Source organism: Salvia splendens, unplaced genomic scaffold (genome assembly GCF_004379255.2).
Source record: "Salvia splendens isolate huo1 unplaced genomic scaffold, SspV2 ctg973, whole genome shotgun sequence".
Lineage (NCBI taxonomy): Eukaryota > Viridiplantae > Streptophyta > Magnoliopsida > Lamiales > Lamiaceae > Salvia > Salvia splendens.
This window is the reverse complement of record NW_024599664.1, coordinates 203,584-218,123: the sequence shown is the minus strand read 5'-3', so window position 1 is coordinate 218,123 and position 14,540 is coordinate 203,584. Positions and strand designations below refer to the sequence as shown.

At 40.4% G+C, this 14,540-nt stretch overlaps 1 protein-coding gene, 2 long non-coding RNA genes and 1 pseudogene across 3 annotated transcripts; 2 read left to right on the top strand and 2 right to left on the bottom strand.

Annotated features, from left to right (window-relative positions):
- Positions 1 to 242: 242 nt before the first annotated feature.
- LOC121791938 lies at positions 243 to 2,350 on the bottom strand. Its single transcript, XR_006048782.1, has 2 exons — positions 2,277 to 2,350; positions 243 to 490 (listed from the first exon to the last, which is right to left on the bottom strand). It is a non-coding gene; the product is annotated as an uncharacterized LOC121791938 (long non-coding RNA).
- LOC121791937 lies at positions 1,355 to 3,260 on the top strand. The gene is made up of 2 exons (XR_006048781.1): positions 1,355 to 2,683; positions 2,891 to 3,260. It is a non-coding gene; the product is annotated as an uncharacterized LOC121791937 (long non-coding RNA).
- A 2,940-nt stretch (positions 3,261 to 6,200) lies between these two features.
- On the top strand, positions 6,201 to 8,683 carry LOC121791941 (annotated as a pseudogene).
- Positions 8,684 to 9,144: 461 nt separating this feature from the next.
- LOC121791936 (transcription factor MYB73-like) lies at positions 9,145 to 10,769 on the bottom strand. Its single transcript, XM_042189743.1, has one exon. The coding sequence runs from the start codon at positions 10,204 to 10,206 to the stop codon at positions 9,370 to 9,372; it is 837 nt and encodes a 278-aa protein (XP_042045677.1). The 5' UTR covers positions 10,207 to 10,769; the 3' UTR covers positions 9,145 to 9,369.
- Between the last annotated feature and the right edge of the window lie 3,771 nt (positions 10,770 to 14,540).

Here is a 14,540-nt window from a genome sequence, read left to right as displayed (position 1 = left end):
GTTACTATTGTGAATATGTTCTACGTTACTGACTTAGTTATTTCCAATTACTAAAATTATTCTCACTCATCACAGTAATTGGGTCGTTTTTCATTTCGAAATATCATTTATTCTATTTTTCTTTCAATAAAATTAATAAATTTAATATTACGACCGCACTTTGCTAAGGATAGCAAAATCGGGTAAACCGCGACTAATAAAAGGATTTAAAGAAATAGGGAAAAATGGGAATAGAACTTGCACATTGAAAAGTCAAACAATATCATAAGATATGATCCAAGTATTCGATTACATGGATTTAAATAACAATAGTTTCATCAAAATGAATCAGAGTTTCGATGATGAGAGTCACTATTCTCTCTTAACAAACTCCAACGGAAAAAGTCCACAGAATGACTTCGCGTATGAAGACACGAAGCGTCGAGAGATCCACACTTATTTACTTAAGTAGCATCGACTCTGATCAACACACCTCCGCCCATTGCTTAATCTACACATTTATAAATACATGCAGGGCTGAGTACAAGAGTACTCAGTGGTCACATGCCGAAAATCAAAACATACATCATATATACAGTTGTCATCCATCACAGTAACACATGGGGGTTTTCTTAAAAGCTTACTAAATTTTTTTGTGAGCTAAAAGTTCGTCTGCAGACTGAGTTCTTTCATCATTCATAATTTTCCATATATAAACATTCAAGCGCCGGGGAGGTGGCCACCCCCACGGTCTTCCATCATTGCATTCCATCGTGCCGGGAAGGTGGCCACCTTCGACGGACACAGAACCGGCCAACCGTCTCGATGGCTCACGACTTTCAACGTGTACACAAATATGTGTTGGGATTTTACCAACTCTCAGACCCGAATTTGATTTATGTTTTGGGGTTACCAAAACAAAAGAGGCACTTAGCCGCACCGATAGACATCATCGAAACAAACATTTTTGGCATGACAACAACTTGAAAAGAATCACAGCTCCATTTTGAGAAAAGATGATAATTCATAATTTCACAAGTATTTGATTTATATCCACACTAATGCGCTAGATATTAAAAGAAAGTCCACCTGATACGTTTACTCTTCAATTAAAATTCTCGCGTCGGCCTTACTTTGCCTCCGAGCTAAAAATAGCCTTTTTAACAAAAACAACGTAACACGCTCAATCAGTACTTGAAATATTTTTCTTGAGAAAAGAATGCTTGCATCCTATTGGATAACACATATATCTTAGTCTCGGCTTATAGGATTTTCTTAATCCTACCTCGGGCTTCACTACTTCTCGGGATTTGATTATTCACTTTACAAATTTCGGGAAAATTCTATTTTCTCGAAAAAATAACCACTTGTGCACTTATTTAATAAAGTATGGATTCATGGAAAATCATTTTCTAAATCTTTTCTTTGAATTTTCTTAAGGCCGCCCATGTCGTCGCGGGGCGACTCCGATCGGCCCTTCGAGTCTCCAACTTCACCATTTTCCATCCTTGATACCTTAATAAATTATCCGGGAATTAATTAATTAAGCTCCAAGCTCAATTTCTTAAATTAATTCCATCCAAACAAAAACTAATTTCCAAGCTCAACAAATAAATTTGGGCCCAATCTAATAATTTAGTGAGGCAGTCCAGCTCCTTAATAGAATCGGTCTACCAATCCATACCAACCCATTCTTGAGTTGATTTCTTTAATCCAAAATAGCATAGCAACACATTTCCCATTTCCAAACTCAATTCTCCAAATTTTTAATTAGGATTTCTTGGCCCAAAACCATTAAAATAAGTGGTCCGATTCTTAATCCCAATTCACCAAGGCATACACTACTAGCCCATCATTCCTCCACCTTTCTTTTAATACCATCGGTATCTCCTTCTCCCTGAATTCATGTTTCAACAGGGGTGGAGGCGTCACCACCTTCTCCCGTTCTCAGCCGCGGCATCGTGGGACACGCGGAGTCCTCGCCTGTGTCCCCTCCGCCCAGCGCTGGTACGCGTTCTGCTGTCTCCGTCGTCAACCAAAAAGCTAAGTTCTTTGCTCAATGCCTTATTTTACAACTTGTCTAAATGTTTCAAGATCCAAGAGTTTGGAAGGTCAGTGTATTGGCTATGTTGGGGTCCTTAACTGCTTGATGCTTGAATTACACATTTTGCTACTGCCTTGATACAGTTTGGCACTGATTCTTCATTGATCCTATTGCTATTATTTCCTACGTGATCATGCTTCTTATGATTCTAAGTTCTTGAGTCTCTGAGGTTCTATCGTGTTGTGGGGATTACCTTGCTCGGTGATTCCATTCGGTTGCGGGGTATGCTCCTATCTCGCTGCCTCTCCTTCCTCCCTTGCTGCTCCTTTGTTCCTTGAACCTTTGGGAGTCGAGAAGTGGGAGGAAGAGGGTGGTGATGGGTGGTATTTATAGCCGAGTCCTTGGCTAGTGAGGGCTGATTCCAATTTCCCTATCTTTTGTGGCAGGTTTTGGGGAGTATAACTTGCTACTCTGAGCTAAAGGTCTCATATTGTTAAATAGGCTTCCTTCCTATTTTGTGCAAGTCTTGGAAAAGCTATCATTGCTGATCTCATTTGTGATTTGGGAGAATATGATTCTTCTCATTTGGGTTTGAAGATAAGCATCTTTCTTGCTTCACTTGTCACCATTTCCACTTTGGTGAAATTGGGAGTAACCGAGGTTGTCCCTAACAGCTCATTCATCTTCCTATTTTGTGCATCAAGATGAACTTCTGTAGTCTCTCTCTCTATTTCTATTCCAAATTTGTGAAAGTCTTGGTCATGCATTTTGTCCCTTTTGCAACAGCCCCTGTACCCAATTTAATAGCTGATTTTGTTTGATTTCCTTGGTGGAGGTATCCTAACCTCTTTTGGCTTGATGTGGCAGATGAAAAAGGGGCTTTACTAAGGTTTCAACTTGGTCTTTTGTGGAGTGGGGAGCAAGGATCGAGTTGGAGAAGATTTCCATAATGAATTAGAATCTAGTGTTGTCATTTTAATCTTTCTAGCTACTAATAGCTACTAATGTATAGTAGCTTTTGCACAGTAGATTTGTATTCTTTTTTATCTAAGTCCTCAAATAGGTTAGGTCAAGTACTCTACTTGTGAAAGGTAGCTTTCCATGTGTACCTTAGGCTCCTAACATTTCCTTTTTTGAAGGGTGTAGCTCATCACTTTTACACATACTTCTATGTGTAAACAAAAGTAGCGTGTACTCCATCTTCATATATTCATGTATGCAATCATTTATACACTTATATTTAGACCATCCACAATACGAATAGCCCAGCAATAGCCCAGCCATAGCCTAGCCACTGCCACATCATCAGCACTAAAAATCCTCCTGCCACATCATCAAAACAAGCAAATAGTCCAGCCATAGCCTAGCCACATAATATCCACATCACTATTAACAAATATATACAAAATGAAATAATTAACTATCACACAATATACGGAATTAAATTTACGACACAAAAACAAGAAAATTCACTAATATTAATAAAATTTAAAAAGTACATTAATTAAAAAAAATTACATAATTAAAAAAAATTAACGGCGGTCAATCCTCCGCGCCCATAACTCTTCAATTAAATCCTTTTGGAGTCGAATATGAGCCGTCGTTTGGCGCATGTCGGCATGTGCTTGTAGGAGGCCGGCTTCATCGTGAGGTACCTCACTCCGTACGTTGGGGGCGGCCACGCCGTGGCTTGGACCGGCTTCATTATCGTCGTTGACCCAATTGGTCAGTTCGCCACCTTCATCTTCGACAATCATGTTGTGCATGATAATACAGGCGTACAATATATCAGCAATGCATTGGACATTCCACAAACGCGTTGGACCCTTAATTGCCGCCCATCGAGACTGGAGCACACCAAATGCGCGCTCCACGTCCTTGCGCGCCGACTCCTGCATTGCCGCAAAGTAGGCCTTCTTCTCATCTCCTGGGCATCGGATCGTCTTCACAAAGACGGGCCACCTAGGGTATATCCCATCCGCCAAGTAGTAGCCCATATCATGTTGGTTGCTGTTGGCGACAAAACTGATGGCGACGAGTTGAGGACGTTGAGGTCGTTGTTCGAACCAGCTATCCTAAAATACGCGTGCCAAATCCAAAGCCGGTAATCAGCTACGGCCTCCAGGATCATCGTGGGATTCTTTCCCTTGTAGCCGGACGTGTAGAACCCATTCCAGGCTGCGGGACAGTTCTTCCAGTCCCAATGCATACAATCTATGCTGCCTAACATACCCGGGAACCCATGCTGACTCCCGTGCATCCGCAACAGATCTTGGCAGTCTTCGGGGGTAGGCGTTCGGAGATACTGATCACCGAATACTTCTATCACTCCCAGACAGAAATTCTTCAGATATTGCAGGGCAGTCGTCTCACCGATGTGGAGATACTCGTCCCACATGTCTGCCGCGCCTCCGTAGGCCAACTGCCGGATAGCCGCAGTGCACTTTTGAATAGGTGTGTGGCCGGGTCTGCCAGCCGCATCGTGCCTGAAGCGGAAATACAAATATCGAGACTCCAATGCGTTGACAATACGCATAAACAGGTCCCTGTTCATCCTAAAACGACGCCTGAAAAGGTTGGCGTTGAACCGAGGCTCCTGTGCGAAGTAGTCTTCGTATAGGCGCTGATATGCAGCTACGTGATCCCGATCAATCACACTGCGGCGGTGGACCACTGGGGGGAGGTCGAGGTATCGCCGGCTGCAAGGCCCTTTCCATCCATTGGTTTATCGCGTTGGTCGTATAGGCATCCAACGCTTCGGCCATTCGACGTTCGTACTCCTCAGCATCCCTTCCGCTACCACCACTACCACCACCAGCGTTACTCATTTCGCGTTGTTGCTCTTGTACAGAAATTAAGATAGAGAGAGTACTCGTTAAAACAAGTGGTGCGAATGAAAATGACGAGCAAAGCGCGTATATATAGTGTTTCAGAAAAAAAAATTAAATTTCGCGCTAGGCGGTGCGCTGGGCGATCCGGGCGCTGCAATAGCGCCGAGCGGATCGCCCAGCGCACCGCCCAGCGCACCGCCCAGCGCCACGCGGTGAAAATTACAAATTTTATTGATAATAAATTTGAATAAGACTAAAAATTACAAATTATAATGAATATATTTTATTTACAAAAATTAATAAACACTCCTTAAAGTTAAACCTTTTGATTTTTAAAATATCAATACTTAGTATTGGACTTGAACATTTAAATTGGAAGAGAGTGTATTGAATTATAGGGAAAACACTACTTGAATTATAGTGTATTGAATTATAGAGAGTGTATTTCAACTTATAATGAATATATTTTATTTACAAAAATTAATAAACACTACTTAATATTTTATTTATCATTAATTATTTGCTTATGTTTATAAATTTATGTATATGCTAACTAATAAATAATATTATACACATTGAAAGAATAATTCTTATACAAATTGTATAAACTAATTCTTATACAAATTGTATAAACCTAACAATAATTATTATACAAATAAATATTTTCTATATACAAATCATATTTCTCAATAATTCTTTATTTTTATCAATCAAAAATATATTTGAATAATAATTTTATTTATATATATCATACAAAACATGAAGAAAAGTAGAAGACAAAAGAAAGTTTTATATCCCACATTAGAAAAAGATGAATGAATGCTCTAAACATGTAATTATAAAAGAAAATACTTCAACATATTTTGTCCCACATCGAAAGTGAAACATAAAACATTCAAAGATGTCTCTGTAAAAGAGAAACAACTAAGAATGATTTTGTCTCACATCGAAAGTGAAACATAAAACATTCAAGGATGTCTCTATAAAAGAGAAACAACCAAAAATAATTTTCACCCACATCGAAAGTGGAACATAAAACATTCAAGGATGTAGAGTAACAACCAAGAATGAGTTTGTCCCACATCGAAAGTGGAACATAAAACATTCAAGGATGTCTCTATAAAAGAGAAACAATCAAGAATGGTTTCATAAATTCGCAAGCCCATCAAATATATATGGGCTATTACGAATTTCTTGTATTCATTTGTTTGTAAAAATTGATTTTAAATATAAAAATCAATTTTTATAAATTTATTTTTTTAAAAAAAATTCGGTTGAACCGGCGGTTCAAACCGCCGAACCGCCGATTTTGAACCGCCGGTCCACGGTTCATTCTTTTGTGGTGCAGAGCTGTTGTGGATCATAGTGTTGGGAAGGATCTCCCTCCAGTCTCTGTAGAAAGATTTGAGAATTTACCAGGAAGAGGTCTTTTTGCAACAATTTCTAGCGCTGAGGTACTGAATACAAGTGTACTAGACAACCTTGAGATGCTATCTAGCTCAACTACTCTAGTTATTTTAATCCAATCGGCTTTACGCATAATGATTATGGTAATACAGTAATACACTGTTATTCTTTCATATAGCCATTATTCACTTTATTTAGTTCTAGGATACTGATAAATATTACCTTCTTTATTGGCTGCTACTGCTAGTTTCCTGATAGTCAATAAGAAGAATGTCTTCACTAGTAACATAAAAAAACGATGCTAATTTGATTGTGCTAGTTGGTGCCTTTTGAACTAGGACTGAATCAATGGAGTTCCCTAGTTCAGGGCTTTTGCTTACTCCAAACATTACTTTGCTATTCCTGATTCTACAGTTATTTTGCTTGTTATAGCCAGGGTTTGAAGGTGGTAAACCATTGAAAGCTTCAATAGGTTCTGTTGAGTACATTACTTCTCTTTTTACATCAAATGATGAATCAAGAAAAGTTAAGGAGGCAGTTAACACTTCTTCTTATGGAGGTGACTTTGTTCGTGCTGCTCTGTCAGTGAATAACAAGGTTGTGAATCTTCATCATTTTTGTAAATCTACTGGACTCAAGTTAAACTCAAAACAGTTCTAGATTCCAACCTATGTGTTTGTTTTTTGTCTATTATTCGAAGTGTTATTGAAGGATATGCTCTGTAAATACATTAGATATTGATTATGCACTCTTCTATATAGCATCTTGCTTTCCATATGGTAATAGCATATGGAGAGATTATCTTGAAAATGAGTATGTCAGTATGTAAATATTTTATAATAAGGCTAAAATGCATGTCTATTGTGGGAAATATTTGATACTCAAAAATGTCAATATCAAGAATTAGATAGTATCTTACACTTTTATGTCTTGTGCAGGTGACCTTGTTTCATTTTGAAGATAAACCCTCGAGCTGATTCTCTTGATGTCATAAACACATTGCAAAATGAAGGAAATCTCCGTGTTATGATGTTAACTGGTGACCATGAGCTGAGTGCACGGAGGGTGGCAGATGCTGTGGGCATTAAAGAATTTCACTGCAGCCTGAAGCCGGAGGACAAGCTCTATCATGTGACAAAATTCCTAGAGATACGGGTATTTACTATCAGCACTCTTACGAGAATCCAGTATGGGTACTTAACTGTTGTTTATATGCTGGAGGGTTTAATCTCGGAGGATCTGCTCTAACCTCATCAAAAAATGACTAATATTGCCGTGAGTCCACCTAGAGAGGTGATCAATCCTTACTGGATATTGAAAAATTCTTTTGCAGGTGGGGGGCTTATTATGGTAGGAGATGGTATTAATGATGCACCTGCCTTGGCAGCTGCCACTGTGGGCATTGTCCTAGCAGAGCGCGCAAGTGCAACTGCTATAGCTGTTGCCGATGTGCTTTTGCTACAAGATAATATTTCTGGGGTTCCATTCATCGTAGCTAAATCTAGACAAACTACTTCTTTGGTATTCCTTCGTTTTTTCCCTTCTTTTTAGTGAATCTTCTTCTGTGTATCGTAGTTTTCTTATAACGTCCATGCTTTGCGTACATGCAGGTTAAACAGAATGTTGCCCTTGCGTTGTCTAGCATCTTTTTGGCCTCTCTTACATCAGTTTTAGGTTTTATACCACTTTGGCTAACAGTAAGTTTCTAAGTACTAATAATTTAGTTTTCCAGCTATTGCCTCATTTCCAATTTTGGATGCATGTAAGTACTTTCGTTAGGTATATCTTCTCTGGTAGTCTTCAAAGTGGCAATTTTGAAATGCCAAGGCTGACGATCTTGGAAACATTCGTTAGTAATTTTCGGCTCTTCCATCTTGCAAGCAATACCTTCCATCGAAAACCTTTAGAGTAGAGTTCAAAATTTCAACATGGCAGATGAACAGGGGATTTGAATCATGAATATGTTATATGTGGAAACTGTGATTCAATTTCGTAATAGGAGACTGCCATGAATCTTTTTCACCTCTCCCCGAACCACACATGAAATTGAGTTTGTGTTAACATTGATATTTGCAGGTCCTCCTCCATGAAGGTGGGACTCTACTGGTGTGCCTTAATTCCATCCGAGCCCTGAATGCCCCAACGTGGTCGTGGAAGCATGATCTTCTCCAACTTATTCATAAATTCAAATCGCTCCTACGCTTCAACTTTGATCATGGAACCATCCAGCCAACTCTCTTGTAGATGCACCATTGGTTTGTTTCACTGTAATTTTAATCTCAAGCTGTCAATATATTATAGGCTTGAACCCTAAGCAGGTACAAATAAATTAAGCTGGTAAAATGATAGATTTGGTAGCCCAACGCAACATAAAGCATGAGTTTAGATATGTTTCTCCAATGATCATTGCTTCATTTAATCTTTTTTGGTTGAAGCTTTCTGTTTTTTAGGTCAACTTAAACTTGAGACGCTCCTTTGAAAGGAATGGTTCAAATAAATAATAGTATGTGACAAATTCAAATAAATAATAGTATGTGACAACAAGATCTTTGTGATATCTCATTCCTAAAAGGCCTCTTTTGTTTTGTTCCCAAAATGCCATGAATCGCAGTTGAAGATTAAATATTAAAAGAGATAAATATATTTCCCACTTCAGTTGAAGCCTCTAATTTTATGGCCACAGTGCGTTTACTTTTGTATTTCTTTTATCATAATTTTCTGTTGAAGTGAAAACAGTGTCCCCACTCCCTCTGCTGCCTGCACTAAATATAAAAATGCATTTTCACTCCGTCAAAAACAAATTCCAAGTATCTCTCTACTTTAATATTTTTTGATGTGTCATATAAACATAAAATTATTACCCAGTTAATTCAAAGAAAGAGTGAATAGGACAAAGTTATTTACTTAATTTTCGTTTTTCTTTTTTCAAGCTGTAATTTTCTGTTTTTAGATGACATTCATTCCACTGTATAATAACCAAAAATTATTTAATATTTTGGCCATTTTTTTCCGAAATCTAAAATTCAGAAAACGTAGAACGTTTCCTTCTTCTCTCTCCGATTCCCCCATCGCTAAAAAACAAACACAAACCAATCCAATTCAATCAAATCAATCAACTCTGCTGATTCCGATCGCCGCCGCCGCATTCCTAAACCCCTCATTCACATTCATATTCATACACATCTCCTGAAACTGAAACTGAAACTGCTTCTGCTGCTGGTGATGAAGAAAAAGCCGATTATGCTGCTTCTCCAGCTCCTCAATTCGCCGCCGCTGCTCCTCCAATCCAACCATGTAATTCCTCACCTCCGCCCTAATCATCTCCTGCATCACCCCCATCAATTCCGTGGTGAAATTCACCGAATTAGCCTCCGTTTGCCGCTGAATCGGCGCCAATTGGATAGAATTAGGGTTAATTTTGGGGGAATTAGAATGTGAATCGGTGCTTTGATCGATTCCGGGGAGTGAGAGGGTAAGACCAGTGGGCGTATCGGGGAGGAAGCTGGTGTGCGTAGAAACCGAATCGGAGGCGGAGGGGCTGGGCGGGGGGAAATCGGCGGGGGCGGAGCCGGCGCTGGCGGATCTCTTCAAGGGAGGAGAGTCGTCGGAGGCAAAGGAGGAGGATTTGCGCTTGAGAGTTGAATTCCAGTGGTTTTTGATGGCGTTGTCGGTGCGGCCGGAGAGGAGGCGGGCGATGGTGGCCCACTTGTTGCCGAAGCGGGCGTGGGCGCGGGCGCGGATGATGGTGTCGTCCTCGTCGGGGGTGAAAGCGCGGTGCTCGACCTGGGGGGAGATCTGGTTGCACCAGCGGAGGCGGCAGCTCTTGCCGGAGCGGCCGGGGATGGATTTGCTGATCATGGACCAGTTCCGGGGGCCGTGCTTCTGGACGAGGCGCTGGAGGAGGTAGTCCTCTTCGGGGCTCCATGGACCCTTGATCCGATCCATGCCGTTTTGTTGAGGTTAGCCATTTTTTGATTTTTTCTATAGTGTGGGTTTGGGTTTGGGTTTGGGCTTGGGTTTATCTATATATATATATGGTAAAGGAAAGAAACGGTTGAAATAGGAATGGTATACAGCTGGATAACGGACACGCGTCACATCCCACACATTTTCATATACACTCCCCTTCTCCATCTTTTCTTTTCCACTTCTTCCTTTTTTTCAAATTTATTTCATCTGCATAATTTTAGTACTTAAAAAATAAGTAGTAGTATTTTGATTTTTTAGATTAAGTAATATAAAGATATAATTTAAAATTAAGTTAAGAAATTATTTAAATTGGAATGTATTAGTTATAATTAATTATCTTAAATTAAGTTGTGAAATTGAATTTCATGAACCAAACACACGATATATATATATATAGATGATCAAAGTATAACTAATGATAAGTGTATAACTGGAGAATAAATCTCAGCCACTCGTTATCTTAATCTAATGACTAAATTGAGTATTCATTTTCTATTAATAAAAATTATATGGAGGTATTTTGGGAAATACATTGTTCCATATTTTGACATACACACCACATTCATGCCTACTCTCTCTCTACGAAGGAGGTGGAGGAGCAGGTAGCAGTGAATTCCGTGGATTTGTGACGAATTTGTTGGCCGATCTCGATGCGGAGATGCTGGAAATTAGGGCGGGCGATGATGAGGAGACGGTGGCAGTGAATTCCGTTTTCGAGCTGCATCAGCTGCTGGCCCGGCCCGGCACGCTTGAGAATGTTCTGAATTCGATCAAGGCGATGCGGCCGAAGATCGTGACGGTGGTGGAGCAGGAGGCGAACCACAAACCAAACATGGCTTTTATGTGACATGGAAGAAATATTAACGACTTTTGGCAATTTATAATATTGAATACCAAAAAATCGCTACATTGTTTAAACTTTAACCTATAACTTGATTTCCATGCATGCGGCACATATTCAATGGCATATTTGAATTTGGGATGTGTCAAATAATAACAGTAACTTGAAGCTTCAAAATTGGACGGATTTTTTGATTTGATTTGTTATTTCAATTTGTTGGGATTCAATACGCACAAGACTTTCACACACTCAGGTGAATCACACACACACTCACAGTTGTATGATAACTCACAATGCAGAAGAACACACACTCACACTTAGAGTATCGAAGATGGTAATCTTGGAGAGAAAACTTGAAAACTCTTTATTGATTTTCACTACTCACTACGTACATAGTTTTGAGCTATTTAAAGCTCTACAATCAAGTAGCAACTGCTACTAACTAACTACAAGAAGAATCAAGAAAGCAAGAAGAATAACCGCTACATCTCGGCTAACTAACTGCTGCTCCAACGGCTAGTTTCTCTAGGCCGAACTTCCTTCTCGGTTCAAGACCGAACTGTTGCTTCTTCTTTCTCGGCTCAAGACGAACTCTATTCTTGACTCAAGACCGAACTTTCTTTTCGGCTCACAACCGAGCTCCCTTCTCGGTTCACAAACCGAACTCCTTTCTCGGTACACAAACCGAACTCCTTTGCTTCTCGGCTCAAGACCAACTGTCTTCTCGGCTCAAAGCCGAACTCAAAGCCGAGCTCAAAGCCGAGCTTCCTTCTTCTTCTCTTCTTCTTCCAACTGAAATGTGCACTCCATTATTACAATTCTCCACCTGAGGGCTCATCTCAGTTCTCGCACAAACATTGATCAACTTCTTGCAATGATCAAACTTGTCTCTACTTAGAGATTTAGTTAGCATATCTGCCGGATTGTGCAAGGTGTTAATCTTAACCACCTTCACCCTTCCCCTTTCAATCTCATCTCTAATAAAGTGCAACTTTATGTCTATATGCTTGCTCCTTTCATGGAAACCCGGATGTTTAGCCAAGCATATAGCTGAGCTGCTGTCACAATGAATCACCATTGTTTCTTGGTCAAAACCAAAATCAGAAATCACTCCCTGGATCCAAAAGCTCTCCTGTACAGCTGCAGTGAGAGCTATATACTCTGATTCTGTAGTTGAGAGAGCAACTACACTCTGCAGACCTGATTTCCAACTGATCACAGTTCCAAACATGGTGAACAAATAACCTGTTTGAGACTTTCTGGTGTCCAGATTTGCAGCATAGTCTGCATCACAATACCCCTGCACAACCTCCTCAGATCCACCTTCCCAGCCATTGAACACAACCCCCCAGTCCTTAGTTGACTTCATGTACCTCAATATCCATTTAAGAGCATTCCAATGCTCCTTCCCCGGGTCTGCCATGTATCTGCTAGTCACTGAGATAGCATGAGCAAGATCTGGTCTTGTACAAATCATAGTGTACATGATACTCCCAACAACACTAGCATAAGGGATAGCCTCCATCTCATCATCCTCTTGCTTAGTTTTAGGAGCTTGTTCCTTTGATAATCTGAAACTCTGGGACAAGGGTGTTGAGGCAGGTTTAGCATTCTCCATTCTGAATCTCTGCATAACTTTGTCAATATAATCAGTTTGCAGCATCCACAGCTTCTTGCAGCCTCTATCTCTCTGAATATGTATGCCTAGGATCTTCTTTGACTCTCCTAGATCCTTCATTTCAAAGCTCGACTTCAGATCTTGTTTAACTTTCTGAATTTCTGTCATAGAAGGGCCTGCAAGTAGCATATCATCCACATAGAGTAATAGGTAGGCAATGGGAGTCCTGCCTGCCTTCTTGATGTAAATACAATCATCATATTCTGACTTGGAGAAGCCAATCTTCTTCATCTGTGCATCAAACTTCTTATTCCACTGTCTAGGACTTTGCTTAAGTCCATAAAGACTTTTCTGTAACAGGCACACCTTGCCTTCTTCTCCAGTCTTCACATAGCCCTCTGGCTGTTCCATAAAGATAGTCTCCTCTAGATCCCCATTGAGGAAGGCTGTCTTCACATCAAGCTGTTGTAGCTCCCAGTCTAGCTGGTTCACAACTGCCAACAAGATCCTAATCGAAGTGTGCTTAACAACTGGAGCAAATACTTCATTGAAATCAATTCCTTCTTGCTGTGTGAAGCCCCTAGCCACCAGCCTTGCCTTGAATCTGATTCTATCTTTATCAGTGGTCTCAATCTTTTTCTTAAACAACCACTTACAACTGATCAGCCTCCTTTCTTTTCCATCTGTAGTCAGTCTGGATTTATCCACCAAAATCCATGTTTTGTTCTTGAGTAAAGATTCCATTTCCTCATTCATGGCTTCAATCCACCTTTCTCTGTCTTTACTCTTCATGGCTTCTTTATATGTGAGAGGATCTGCAATATCAATGCTCTCAGCAGCACAAAGTGCATAGTAGACCACATCAGAAAACCTTTCAGGTGGTCTTGTATTTCTTCTGCCTCTATCTCTTGCTATCTGGTACTCTCTGGCAGAATCTGCTGTAGGCTCATCATTTTTTCTACCTCGAGCTAGAGCACCATCATCCTCTGGTTCAGACTCACTTTCTGAGTCAGAGGCTCCACCTGCTCCTTGGCAAAGTCCCACTGGCTCCACCTTGAGGAAATCACTCTCAACTTCATTGGAGTCCAGCTTCCTTTTTAAGTATGGCATCTGATCCTCCAAGAACACAACATCCCTACTCACCACCACCTTCTGCCTACCAGGCTCAATGCACCAGAGCCTATACCCCTTAACACCCCTCTGATACCCCAGCAATATGCATTTCAGAGCCCTAGCCTCAAGCTTACTTTGCCTAGCATGAGCATAGGCTGCGCACCCAAACACCTTGTATTTTGAGTAGTCACTATGGGCTCCATACCACATGTAATCAGGAGTCTCAGACTTAAGGGCAGTAGATGGACACTTATTGATGAGATAGGCTGCTGTATACACAGCCTCTCCCCAAAATCTGTTGCTCAGACCAGAACTGAGTAACAAGCACCTTACTCTCTCTAGGATAGTCCTATTCATCCTCTCCACAACACCATTTTGCTGGGGGTTACCAGGAACAGTGCGGTGCCTCTTCATACCCTTCTCTTTGCAAAACAGATCAAACTCAGTAGACAAGAATTCCAAGCCATTGTCAGTTCTTAGGCATTTAACACTCCTTCCCTTCTCTAGCTCCACCTCTTTACACCATATCTTGAATTTTGTGAATGTCTCTGATTTTTCTTTCAGTATGTACACCCACAGTTTCCTAGTGTAGTCATCAATAATAGCAAGGTAGTATTTCCCACCACCAATTGAGCTTACAGGTGAAGGGCCCCAGAGATCACTATGTATGTAGTCTAATGGGGCTGTAGAAGAGTGAATACCTGTAGGATAGGGTGCCTTCTTTGCTTTTCCAAGTAT

Coding starts and splice junctions, on each gene's coding strand:
- LOC121791936 (XM_042189743.1), bottom strand. CDS start 10,206: ATGGATCGGATCAAGGGTCCATGGAGCCCCGAAGAGGACTACCTCCTC.